The 12,750-nt window shown below is 41.6% G+C and overlaps 1 protein-coding gene across 1 annotated transcript in view; it reads right to left on the reverse strand.

The window, feature by feature from the left end:
• The window catches only part of LOC309799160 (uncharacterized protein), a gene marked incomplete at its 5' end in the record, with an annotated part of 249,076 nt that extends 239,593 nt beyond the window's left edge, over positions 1–9,483 (reverse strand). The window contains 5 exons of the mRNA XM_082612155.1: positions 160–205; positions 2,306–2,356; positions 2,831–2,969; positions 8,448–8,502; positions 9,480–9,483. Of these exons, the coding sequence (XP_082468281.1) occupies positions 160–205; positions 2,306–2,356; positions 2,831–2,969; positions 8,448–8,502; positions 9,480–9,483 (295 nt within the window). The remainder of the gene's footprint in view (positions 1–159; positions 206–2,305; positions 2,357–2,830; positions 2,970–8,447; positions 8,503–9,479) is intronic.
• Between the last annotated feature and the right edge of the window lie 3,267 nt (positions 9,484–12,750).

Genomic DNA, 12,750 nt, shown 5'->3' on the forward strand with positions numbered 1-12,750 from the left:
ACTGAATCACTTTGCTGTACACCTGAAATTAATACATTGTAAATCAACTATACTCCAATCAAAAAAAAAAAAAGAAAAAGAAAAAAAAGAGGAAAACCTGTGTCCAACCTGAGTACAAAAATGGCGTTTTTAACAGCAAAAAAGGCAAGCTCTACTCACCTGGAATGTGCTCATTTTCTCTCTCCTTCTGGGGCAGTGCAGAGTCCTAGCAAGACAGACAGGGAAAGAAGAAGTCAAACTGGAAACTGGTTTAAAGAAAAAGAAGTCACTAACCCACGTGGTGCTCATTGTGAATTACCAAGGCTCCCAGTCCTCGGGGTGGCTACAGCTGATTATGCTTGATGAGCAGAGCCCCACGCAGATACCAGATGCCCCCGTGAACCCCCTCAGTGGCTGTGTGAGGAATGACCTGCCCATCCATACACAGTGGCCCCCTCACAGTGTGCCTGCAGCTTCCACAGGGGTCATTCTTATTCTGGGTATGGTGTAAACAGAGACCATGTAAGTCAGAGTAGGTTTTGGAGTCAATATGCATGGGCTCTGATCAGGCTACGCCATTCACTAGCAGTGTCACCCTGGGCAAATTATTCACATCTCTTCGCCTCAGTTCTGTCCTCTGCCAGTAGGGGAGAACACGGGCATCCACCTCGTGAGATCGTCATAAGGTAGGAAGCTCTGAGAACACCACTGTCAGGGTTTCTTATTTCTTAGCAACTGCGGTAAAGCAGATGATATTTTAGTTAGAAATTATCCTTAGAGATGTGATTTCTACCAACAGAAGACTGTCAGACATGTGGAGGTCATACGTTGTTGCCCTGTTATGTGAGAGTCTTTATGGACTTCTGAAAATCTCTGCTTGTCTTCCTAAAGATTTTGTGACTGCAACAATAATATTTAAATTGACATGGACAACTTTTTACAAAAGGTATAAAAATACGTTAAGTTTCTTTTTAAACAGGAAGTACCCTTTTGACAATTATGCACAGAGGTAAAGAGAACTAATAAAAGCCAGGATTCTGCAACAACAGTAAAAAATAGTTTGACAGTCCATACCTAATTCAAATGAAAAAAAGACAGGAATCTGAATTGTAATTATATCATTATAAATATAGGAAAGTTTAAGAAATAAATGGGAGACTTCCCTGGTGGTGCAGTGGATAAGACTCCACATTCCCAATGCAGGGGGCCCGGGTTCGATCTAGTACAAAAGATGGCAATGATTCCACTCCCCAAAGCTTGGGAGAGAGATATCTTCACAACTTCTAACGACCTCCATTTTGACTCTACACTTGCTAGCTGTCTTCTGCTCAATTCAGGATTCTGAAAGGGGCCCTGACAGTTGACAATAGTTAGTGGGGGAATAAAATCATTGGACTAAGTAGGCCTTTGGTGAATCCAGCTCAGTTTTATCTGTGACATCCAGCAGGGTCAATTTCCTCGGCCTCAGTTTCCAGAAAAGACCCTCTCTTGAGCTTCTCGAATTTTCACGTGCATGTGAATTACTGCGGGATCTTGTTGGAATGCAGCCTCCTGGACCCCCTACGCAGAAATTATAAATCAGAAGGTCTCGAATGGGGCTCAAGGCTGGGCATTTCTATCCAAGTGATGCCAATGCCGCTGGTTTGTGGAACACAATTTGAGTAGCACTGCAGTGTAACTTCAGTCCCACAAAAAACAGCCTCCACTACACAGAAACATACACAAAGAGTAACCAGACAAAAAGGCACTAAAACATTAACAACTGTTATCTTTACATCCTAAAGTTACAGATAATTAAAATTTTTCTTTATGTATATATCTGCATTCTTCCATAATGATTATGCTACTTCTATGATATACATATTATTTGAAATAAAATAAATGACCCAGTTGAGAAAACTATCTTAAAAAACTCATAAAATAGCCTAAACCTTGCTCTCAAGGTCCCCACAATTAAGTCCCAACCTCCTTTCATGATATGATTCTAGCCAGTACCCTATGCTCAAAGAGAATATACCAAAGGGATTAGCAAACTCAGCTGCTGGACTCAAACTGCCTGGGTCCCAACCCCAGCTCTGCCTCCTACCATCTGGGTGAGGATGGGCCAACAGGGTTGTGTTCCCTGCCCCCAGCTCCTCAGCCTTAAAGTAGAGAAAACAGCAGTACCAATTCACAGAGCCACCGCCTGATGGAAATGTGTTCATTTGCATAAAGCTTTTAGAATGGAAATTAGTGACCAAGGCTCAGTTATCATCGTTACCCATGTCTCATACGTTCTACAATTTATAGGAATACCTTAAGTAGAAGAATGCCAAGTCCTACTCACGTGGGGCTCTGTGGCCTCTTCCTCCGTGCAGTGCTTTTTGAGAAGCCAGGGCTGGGGAAGGAAAGGAGACTGTGAAATACCAGGGCTGTGTTTCCATCCCCACTAATTCATACCGCACCCCCTTCCGCCCCCGTACCAGCTACAAGTCCTCTCCTCCCAAAACAGGCCAGGAGTCCAGGACAATTCAGCTTCCTGGGCTCACAGAATCCCGCTGCGAAATGGGTGCCTCCCGAATTAGCGTAGTATTAATACCAACAATGTATCAGGCAGTTGTAGACCTTTTACTTGTGCTATCTCGTTTCTTCTCACAACACTGTATTAACAAGGCATTCCTTTTTCCCCACTTTTACCGAACAGCAACGGAGGCACAGAGGAGTTAAGCAGCTCACCCAGTGTGACGCCGTATGAAGCGGTAGGGCTAGCTCATAGGTGGGGGACGGGGTCAGGTTAGGGGTGAAGAAAACCGGGGAGACCCTCAAACCCCAGGAGGCACGACCTGAGCCCACCCCATCCCGGGTACGTTACCAAACGCAAAGAAGCTCCGCCCGCGGGACGTACATCACCACTCCAGGCCCTCAAACCTCCGCTTTTAGCCGCTCCTCCTCTTTCTCCCCAAATGAAAGGTCTGCAAAGGGGAAGCTTGAATGGGTCGTGAAGAGCGGACCTGAAACACCGTCATCAGGCAAAACATGGCTGCTGCGTGTCCTCCTGGGGCGGAAGTGCCTGCGACTAACCCAGAACTCCTGGACCATATTTCCCAGAATTCCGCGGGTAAACCTTTACAGCGAGGCGTTACTGTAGCTGCAGTATATGGGACTACACGAGTTTACGAGCTCTGGACTACATGTCCCAGAATGCAAGGGTGGGTGCGGGGGTGTCTACCGGCACGAGCTCTGGACTACATGTTTTCACTCTGGTTTTCACTTTCCGGAATCCCTGAGAAGGTCTCAGGCCGTCTTGCCGTTCTACTGTGTAGGCCTCAGAAGAGTGTAGATTCTGTTCATTGAAAGGCGTACAAACTCAGTAGAATTTTGGACGTCTTCAAGAGGCTAAGCGACATAAAAGCATTACCAGCCACGAAGGCTTCCTGGTAAACCCCAAAGAGTTGCACCATTGGAATAAGGGGAGAAGGAAACTGGGCTTTCTTTGGCAGGGACTGAAGCCAAACGCCAAAACACCTCATTCCCTGAAATTGTGTAAAGGTGAACGTGTTTTGTTAGCATCTTACAACCCGTGCAGAAGCAAGGGAAAATCCTTTCTAGAGACAGACATCAACATCCTAGGTCTCAAGTTATTTCTGTAATTATAAAATCTGTGACATTGCTATTTGACCAAGTGAACTTTAAGGGGAAGGAAAAAGCATTACTTGACATACGGAGGGACACTTCACAGTCATAAAAGTTTCAAATTCTCAGAAACTAATAACTTCAGCTGATACTTTATAAAGCAAACATTGACAGAACCATGAAGAGAAACATTCAAATTCATAATTGGATCTGGAGATTGGAACACATACATAGAGGGAAATGTTGAGCCTTAAAAGCATATATTAAAGTAGAAAGGGGGGCTTCCCTGGTGGCGCAGTGGTTGAGAGTCCGCCTGCCGATGCAGGGGACACGGGCTCGTGCCCTGGTCCGGGAAGATCCCACATACCACGGAGCGGCTGGGCCCGTGAGCCATGGCCGCTGAGCCTGGGCGTCCGGAGCCTGTGCTCCGCAACGGGAGAGGCCACAACAGTGAGAGGCCCGCGTACAGCAAGGAAAACAAAAACAAAACAAAACAAAACAAATAAAGTAGAAAGGAAGTTGAAAATTGATTCAGAAAACATCCATTTCAGGAAATTAATAAATGAATAATAAAACTGAAGAAGGCAGATGGAAAAATATAAGATCAGATGAATGAAATACAAAATAAAGTAGATCCCACACACACCCACAAAACAGAAATTAAAGAAACAAACAAAACAAACAAAAAAAGATCATCCATAGTATAAACAAAGATTTTTTCAAAAATGTGTTCCAAATTCTTTCAGGAAAATATCCTCCAAGAACTATTCCTGACTTAAGCCAACATAGCACACAGGATTTCTTTCCACTACAAGTAAAGTGAAATCTTGGATATAGCATGATGAAATACGGTAACATGATTAAGTTTTATTTATTCACCTCCTGTTCCCTATGGCACCCTCCACTCCCTTCTCTACCCCGTAAGCTACCATTCTAATTTGTTTGATGTGTTTTCTTTTGGGTGTGTTCTTGTGCAAAATGTGCACTTGTGTATATTTTCAATTCATATAAATAAGATTGTGTCATAAAATTCATTCTGGTGTTTATTTCCTTCATTCAGGAGTATATTTTTAAGATTCACCCATCCAGGCTTCCCTGGTGGCACAGTGGTTGAGAGTCTGCCTGCCGATGCAGGGGACGCGGGTTCACGCCCCAGTCTGGGAAAATCCCACATGCCGTGGAGCGGCTGGGCCCGTGAGCCATGGCTGCTGAGCCTGCACGTCCGGAGCCTGTGCTCCGCAGCGGGAGAGGCCACAACAGCGAGAGGCCCACGTACCGCAGAAAAACAAACAAACAAAAAAAACATTCACCCATCTATCTAATTTGTTTCATAGAGTTCCATTTTCTGCACCCACATTTTACCTGTACTCTTCCAACTGCCATGCCAATGATAATAAAATAAACATCTTCTTACATTTGTTTATAGACGTATCTGAGAATTTCTTTGGAATACATACCCGAGGGAAATTATTTCATAGCAAATATGTATACTTTAATAATATAGCCAGATTGACTTCCTGAACGGCTACACCAGTCCAGATTACCAAAGAGTTGCACGTCAGGTTTTTGTGCAACCACTTACCTTCATTTGGACGACTCATCACCATTTTGCTAGTGTATTAAATGTATAGTAGTATCTTGTTTTAGTTAAATTTCTCTGATTTCTAATAAGTTTGATCTTTTTTTCAAATGCTTGGTAGCTTCATCTATAAGTGTCTACTTAAAACTTTTGCCCCATTTTCTAATGTGGATGCTATCTTTTTCTTCCTCATTTCTATTACATATTCTGATTATTAATACCTTTTCAGTTTTACCAATTACAAGTATCCTTTCCTAATTGGGCACGTGTTTCTAAAATTTTTCTATTGTGCTCTTCATGGAATAGAAATCTTTAATTATAAGATAATAAACCAATAATTTCTTAATATCTGTGCTTCTGAAACTCCTCAGGTGAAAAAATATATTTCTACCTTTTAAAAATTAACTTTCTAGGCTTATCTTTCACATGTAGGTCCTTTAAATATTTTGGAGTCTATTTATGTACATTTTCTAACATGGGATCCACTTTTATTTTCCTCCAAGAGAAATTCTTAAAAATAGTGATATTCATGGCTTGAAGATTCAATATTACAAAGATATCAGTAATCCTCAAAATGATCTATAGGCTCAATCAAACCCCAATAAAAACATCAGCATTTTTTCCCTTGGAAATTGATGAGATGTTTACAAATATTATGTGGGAAAGCAAAGAGCTACAAGAAGAGCTGGGGGCTTCCCTGGTGGCGCAGTGGTTGAGAATCTGCCTGCTAATGCAGGGGACACGGGTTTGAGCCCTGGTCTGGGAAGATCCCACATGCCACGGAGCAACTAGGCCCGTGAGCCACGTACTGAGCCTGCGCGTCTGGAGCCTGTGCTCCCCAACAAGAGGCCGTGATAGTGAGGCCCACGCACCACGATGAAGAGTGGCCCCCGCTTGCCACAACTAAAGAAAGCCCTCGCACAGAAACGAAGACCCAACACAGCAAAAATAAGTAAATAAACTCCTACCCCCAACATCTAAAAAAACATAAAAATAAAAAATAAAAGAAGAGCTGGGACAATCTGAAAGAAGAATGAAAAGGAAGATATTAGTCACATTAAATCTTACTATAAATCTACAATATAAGATAGTCTGGTGTTTGCTCAAGGATAGACAAGATAATAGACATCAAAATCCATGTTGAAACAGACATTATAAAAACGTGTAAAAAGAAAACACTGCAGGGAGTTCCCTGGTGGTCTAGTGGTAAGGATTTGGCGCTTTCACTGTGGTGACCCTGGTTCAATCCCTGGTCAGGGAACTGAGATCCTGCAAGCCACGCAGCACGGCCAAAGGAAAAAGAAAGAAAAGAAAACACTGCAGCAGAGAGGGGAAAGAACTCTTGTTAATACAGCTGATCCTTGAACTAGGGTTCAAGGGGGTTAGGGGTGCCAACCCTCTGCTAAGTTGAAAATCCAAGTATAACTTATAGCCAGTCCTCTGTACGTACATGGTTCCTCCATAATCGGCAATTCTGCATCTGAGGATTGAACCAACCTTGGATCGTGTAGTAGTGCAGTATTTACTATTAAAAAAAATCCTCGTATAAGTGCACTTGTGTATTTTAAACCCATGTTGTCCAAGGGTCAACTATTGGTTCTCAGTCAGCTGGATATCCATATGGGAAAAATATTAATCATTACTGCATAGGATATAAAAATATAAATTCCAGAAGATCTACAGACTTAAATTTGAAAAGTAAACAATGATGCTTTAGGACAGAAACGTAAGATAACAGCCTTTTTGCCTTGGAGTAGGAAGAATTTCTTAAGACCAAAAAAATCACCAACTGTGAAAGAAAAAATTGAAAAATTGGACTATTTCAAAGTTAAGAAACACCGTAAACCCAAACGCAGCACTCTTGGGCCAAAAGTGAGAGAGATTTTAAAAACATCTATGGAATAAAAGACTCAGATGCATCCCTCATGCCCATGCATTCTTCAAGGGTCAACTGTATCTACCAAAGTTGAACATATACCCTATAACCCTTTGGTTCCACCCATAGAAATATCCCTCAAACAAGTGCACAAGGCACATTCTAGATTGCTCACATCACCACTAACTGTGATAGCCAAGAATGGGGAAGTACCCAATACCCACCAATAATGGGATTAATAAATAGATTTTGATATGTTTACACACTGCAATAATATCCACCAATGAAAATGAATCAACGGTATCCACTCCCATCAATATGGATAAATGTCATGGATATACTGTGGAGCAAATTAAGCCAACACAAAATAGCACCTATTACATGACTCCATTTATATCAAGTACAAAATAGGCTAAGTGAATCTACACCATTACAAATTAGTGGCTACCATATGGAAAGGAAGGTTACTAGAAAGAGCCAAAAAGGGATGCTTCTAGGGTTTGGGGTTTGTCCTGGTCCTCCAAGAACTAGACGGCAAAGTGCTGAGAAAGACTTTAATGAACAAATATTTCATTAGGGGAAACATCGGAGAGAAAATGGCAGGGAGCTCTGGGAGGCTGGCAGAACTATCAGCGCATAGTGCAAGTCTGACCCTGAGTGAAGATTTGGAAGAAAGATTTGGTAAATCATCCGAGACTGCCTTGTCATCTACGTAAAATCCTTCAAGGCTGTCAGAGTCCTTGAAAAAAGGTCACTGGACAGAGGAATCCTGGTCTCCAAGAAATGGCCTGCCTTAGGATCCCTGCTGTGCTGGCTAGGAGCAATCAGGGGCAAGGCCGGCCTCCAGGCAAACGTGGTGATGGAGTTAAGAGCAGCAGCTGGGACCTTTGGCCAGTTATGCTCCCTGTGGTCATAACTGTGAAACAGGAGACTCTCAACGTGGATGCTTCCTTGTGATAAGATCTGGTTGTTTATTTCTGTCAGAAATAATACTGAAGCAACGTTGCGTCCTTCTCAGTATATCATACCCCAGAGATCTAAAACGTTCGTTTGTTCTGTTATTGATAATGTTCACCTCTTGGCTAAGGTAGTGTTCACCAAATTTATACCTACTGTATTTCTTGTTGTGATCAATACTTTGTGGAGAGATATTTTGGGTTTTGTAGCATCCTGCTCCTTGTAAACTTTCAACCAGTAGTTTTATAATTCATTGATTACTCTCGCCAGAACCTATCATTACTATGATGGTTGTAAATAATGATTTTTACATTACGTCATTCCTTCTATATATTTATGGTTTGGCATTCTATTATGAGAGCCCTTCCTTCCCTCCCTTCCTCTTTTTTTATTCATATTCTGTATGATAATTATTTATTTTATGGTCAAATTGCTCAGATTTACCCAGTGTGAGTCTCTTCAAGCTGGATCTTTTTACACGTCCCACCACTCTTTCCTACTTTCTGGCACAGTAAATTTTCTCCAGGATCATTCTACACTTTCCTTGCTCCAGCCCTGAAACAGAAACGTGGATATACATGCTTATATACATCACATACACATGTGTGTGTTTGTATATCCTCGCACTTCCATATCTACTTCTGTAAATACCTAGCACGTGCACTCACTCCCTCTCTCTCTCTACAGATGGGTGGACGGATGGATGGATGGGTAGACAGATCTGTATAAATAACTTATGGTCAGACTTCCATATCCGTGGTTCCTCTGTATCTGCAATTCTGCAACCATGGGTTCAACCAACCACAGATCATGTAGTACTGTAGTAATTACTATTAAAAAAAAAAACCTGCATATAAGTGGACCTGCCCAGTTCAAACCCATACTGTTCAAGGGTCAACTGTAACTTGCTAAATAAAGCCCTTTAACCAACTATATTAAAAATACCACCATTGGTCTGCGTATGGAATGCCATCCAAACCTGCTTTGTCCTTACTGGTTCCACATCCAGAGGGTCCTCTGCTATTATGCTCAGTTCTCTCCTCATGTGCATCTTTTCAACAAGAGAAACTTTTTTTTTTAAACCTCCTTTTGTTTCTAGCTCCAGGATTTTCCCTCTCCCTATTATGGATCTGTAGTTAAAGCACAGCATAAATAATAAAGCTTCAACTGTTGAAACTCATGAATTTTTCTGTGTATGCAAAATAATCTGAGAACTGTTTTGTTTTTGAAATTGGCTTCCAGAGTTCATACCATAATTTTGATCTTATATGCCTTATGACAATATAGAACAATCATATGAGGTCTTAACTGCAAGGGATAATTATTTAATACTTTTTCAAATTCTATTAAAATAAGTTCCTGCTTTGGCAATACCCACTATTCAATGAAAAAAATATAACATGAAGTTATAAAATGGAAAAAGATCACAAAATGCTCCTTGCCTAGGAAAACCACTCTGGAAGAGTATCCCTTTACACATGATCTTATGCATGTACACATACATGTGTGCACATGCACACATACACAAACACTAACAAAGATTTATGGTTGATTATACTATGAAGGCTACAATCTGTGACCTCTCAAAGCCCATATTGTGTATCTCCTGCGATTATGATATGTCATAAATTTTTAAAATAAATTTTTTATTTAATTAATTTATTTTTGGCTGCATTGGGTCTTCATTGCTGCGTGTGGGCTTTCTCTAGTTGCAGTGAGTGTGGGCTACTCTTCGTTGCGGTGTGCGGGCTTCTCATTGCAGTGGCTTCTCTTGTTGCGGAGCACAGGCTCTAAGCACGTAGGCTTCAGTTGTTGTGGCACACAGCCTCAGTAGTTGTGGCACACGGGCTTAGTTGCTCCACAGCATGTGGGATCTTCCTGGACCAGGGCTCGAACCCGTGTCCCCTGCATTGGCAGGCGAATTCTTAGCCACTGTACCACCAGGGAAGTCCCTGTCATCATTTCACCGGCTTCAGATTAATATAGGAATCTATCAAAACTCAAGTTCTTACAGCTGTACACTAATTTCCATTAAAAAATTAGTGACATCATTGATGTGGTGTTCATCTTTTTGGTATTTTAATCTCATAATCCATAACTTCCAATTCTATGATTTCTAAATCAAAGAGATCTAATATATTCTGATATATATACTCCTTTCCTGAAACCATGCTTTACTGCAACCAATAGGGAAAAGCACATAAATGTCAGTCTTGTCTCAATAATACACTGGATAATTTTATCAAATTCCTACAAGTTTTCTGGGTATTTGCCTCATGGATGTGGGGGAAGAATATGGCATAGCCCCTACCTGAGAAGTTTAGAAGAAATGCTACAATAATTAGAAGGCAAACATTTCAAAGTCTGGATGAAAATGCAGAGAATTAGAAATCAGTAAGTTCAAGGTCAACTAAAAATTTTTTTTTCTAGGGACAAACAATTTTTGTGACACTTTCAAAGTGTTACAGTAAACCCTGCCTTAATATTGACAGACAAAAAAATCAATTGTATACCATGCAGTTACTGTTGTTGCAAAGTTAATCATGTTTTTTCACTCTGTACCATCAGAAAAAAAAATCACAAGATAGTTCAATTTCTACTGGACACAGTCCTTGGAAAACTAGATGGGGTCTCAAATAACCACCCAACTTGAGAACAGAGGCTGCGGGAGGCAAGGAGCCAGTTGCGATAGGCTAATAGCATATTAATATTGAAGACTGGGGGGCTTCCCTTCCCTGGTGGCGTAGTGGTTAAGAATCTGCCTGCCAATGCAGGGGACACGGGTTTGAGCCCTGGTCCAGGAAGATCCCACATGCTGCACAGCAGCTCAGCCGCATGCCACAACTACTGAAGCCTGCACACCTAGAGCCCGTGCTCCACAAAGAGAAGCCACTGCAATGAGAAGCCCACACACTGCAATGAAAAGTAGCCCCCACTCACTGCAACTAGAGAAAGCCTGCATGCAGCAATAAAGACCCAAGGCAGCCAAAAATAAATTAAAAAAATATATATTGCAGATTGGTTTTCTGCAGTGGTTTTCAGTATTTCAACAAAAGTTCATGTCCTGAATTAATTTTATTTTGCAGGTTTCCCCATCTGGATACAACTTTCATATATTATACATTTCCCCCTTTTGGTTTATTTAAAACACAAGTACTGAGCACACCTAAAAGCACTAGTCAATGATAAGGTTGTGTAGATTCAGCAGCCAAGTCCCTGCCCTCATGGAGCGCACATTCTCATGGACATCAATTTTGACTAGCTCATCCTTACACTTTTGTTAAAGCCCAGACCAAACTCTTTTCCTTTCTAAGTGCTATCTCCTAAGTGACATCTGATAAATGTCAAAGTTCTGAATGCAGCCCTTACTGCACCACTCAGAAGGGATCTCTGCTGTGTGCTCTGCTGAACACTAGGATCTGTTTAGCTACTGCTTCAACACCAACTAATTTAAAATACTTTCTCTCCTATGAGACCTGACGCTTGCAAGAATTCACGTTGCACGTGAGTTTTTTGAAAACAACATTTTGTAGAACTTCTATCCTCTGACGGTTCCTTGATGTTCTTAACACTCTCGCTGCTTTCATAAAATGTATCCCCACTATGCATTTTGTGATGACTTATAAGATTGGAGTGCCAACTGAAGCTTTTACCACACGTCTCACACTGGTAAGGATTCTCCCCTGTATGAACTCGCCTGTGATACTGAAGCTGTGAACACCGACTAAAGACTTTACCACACACATCACATCTGTACGGCTTCTCTCCAGTGTGGATGCTCTGATGAAGCTGAAGACTTGAGGCCTGACTGAAGTGCTTACCACGCTCCCCACACTTATATGGTTTCTCTCCTGTGGGGACCTTCCGATGCATGTCGAGGTTCAGGCTCCACATGAAGCCCTTCCCAGTGTCTTGGGCAAGTCACTTGGCCTCTGTATTTATTTGTACTTATCTACACTTATCTGTCACTTGGGGGTTATAATTGTACCTGGTCCATGGGTACATTGTACAAAAGATCTGTAAAGTAGTTACAAGAAACTGACACAGAGTAAGCACTCCACAGACATTGGCTATTAGCTACTGGAAATATTTCTCCATGAAACAGATGACTTTATCAGTGGATGACTCGGTGGGAGACAGTGAATCACAGAATCACAGCATGTTGAAAGTGACCTAGTTCACACACTTATGTGAAAAAAAGAAAAGTGTGCATGGGTAGAAAATGTCTGCAAGTTTACACAACAAAGAGTTCATCATGTTAACTTTGAGGATTAGAATAAATCAGGAAAGGAGGAAAGAAAAACTTGAGTGTAATTCAATTTCTCTATCATTTGTGTTTCTACACTGAGACTCTGAATACACTGGAAGTGCATTTTTTTTTAATGTGGCGGGATAAAGGTTTTCAAGTTCTCCTGATACATCCGTATTATTATTTCAGAATTGCTGGCATTTCTTGCCATCTTCGGATCTACACCCATTTGAGTCAGTGGGCCATTCTGGATGGAGGAGATAATAGAGCAGAAGTGAAGTGAGAGGAAAGGAGAGAAAAGATTTTCTTTTCTCTTCAAAGAGGAAAGGTCTTTGGAATGGGAACAACTCACAACCAAACTTTGGGGAAAGGATGTGATGGAAAACGAGACAAACATCCTACCCCTGTGGTGAGAAAGATTCCCTGGGCTGGATGGAGGGAGGTCACAGGTGGCTGGACAAGGAAACCAACTAGCGAGAAACACACACAAGAGCAGAG

The sequence above is a fragment of the Mesoplodon mirus genome (genome assembly GCF_964341445.2).
Source record: "Mesoplodon mirus genome assembly, chromosome: 3".
Taxonomy (NCBI): domain Eukaryota; kingdom Metazoa; phylum Chordata; class Mammalia; order Artiodactyla; family Ziphiidae; genus Mesoplodon; species Mesoplodon mirus.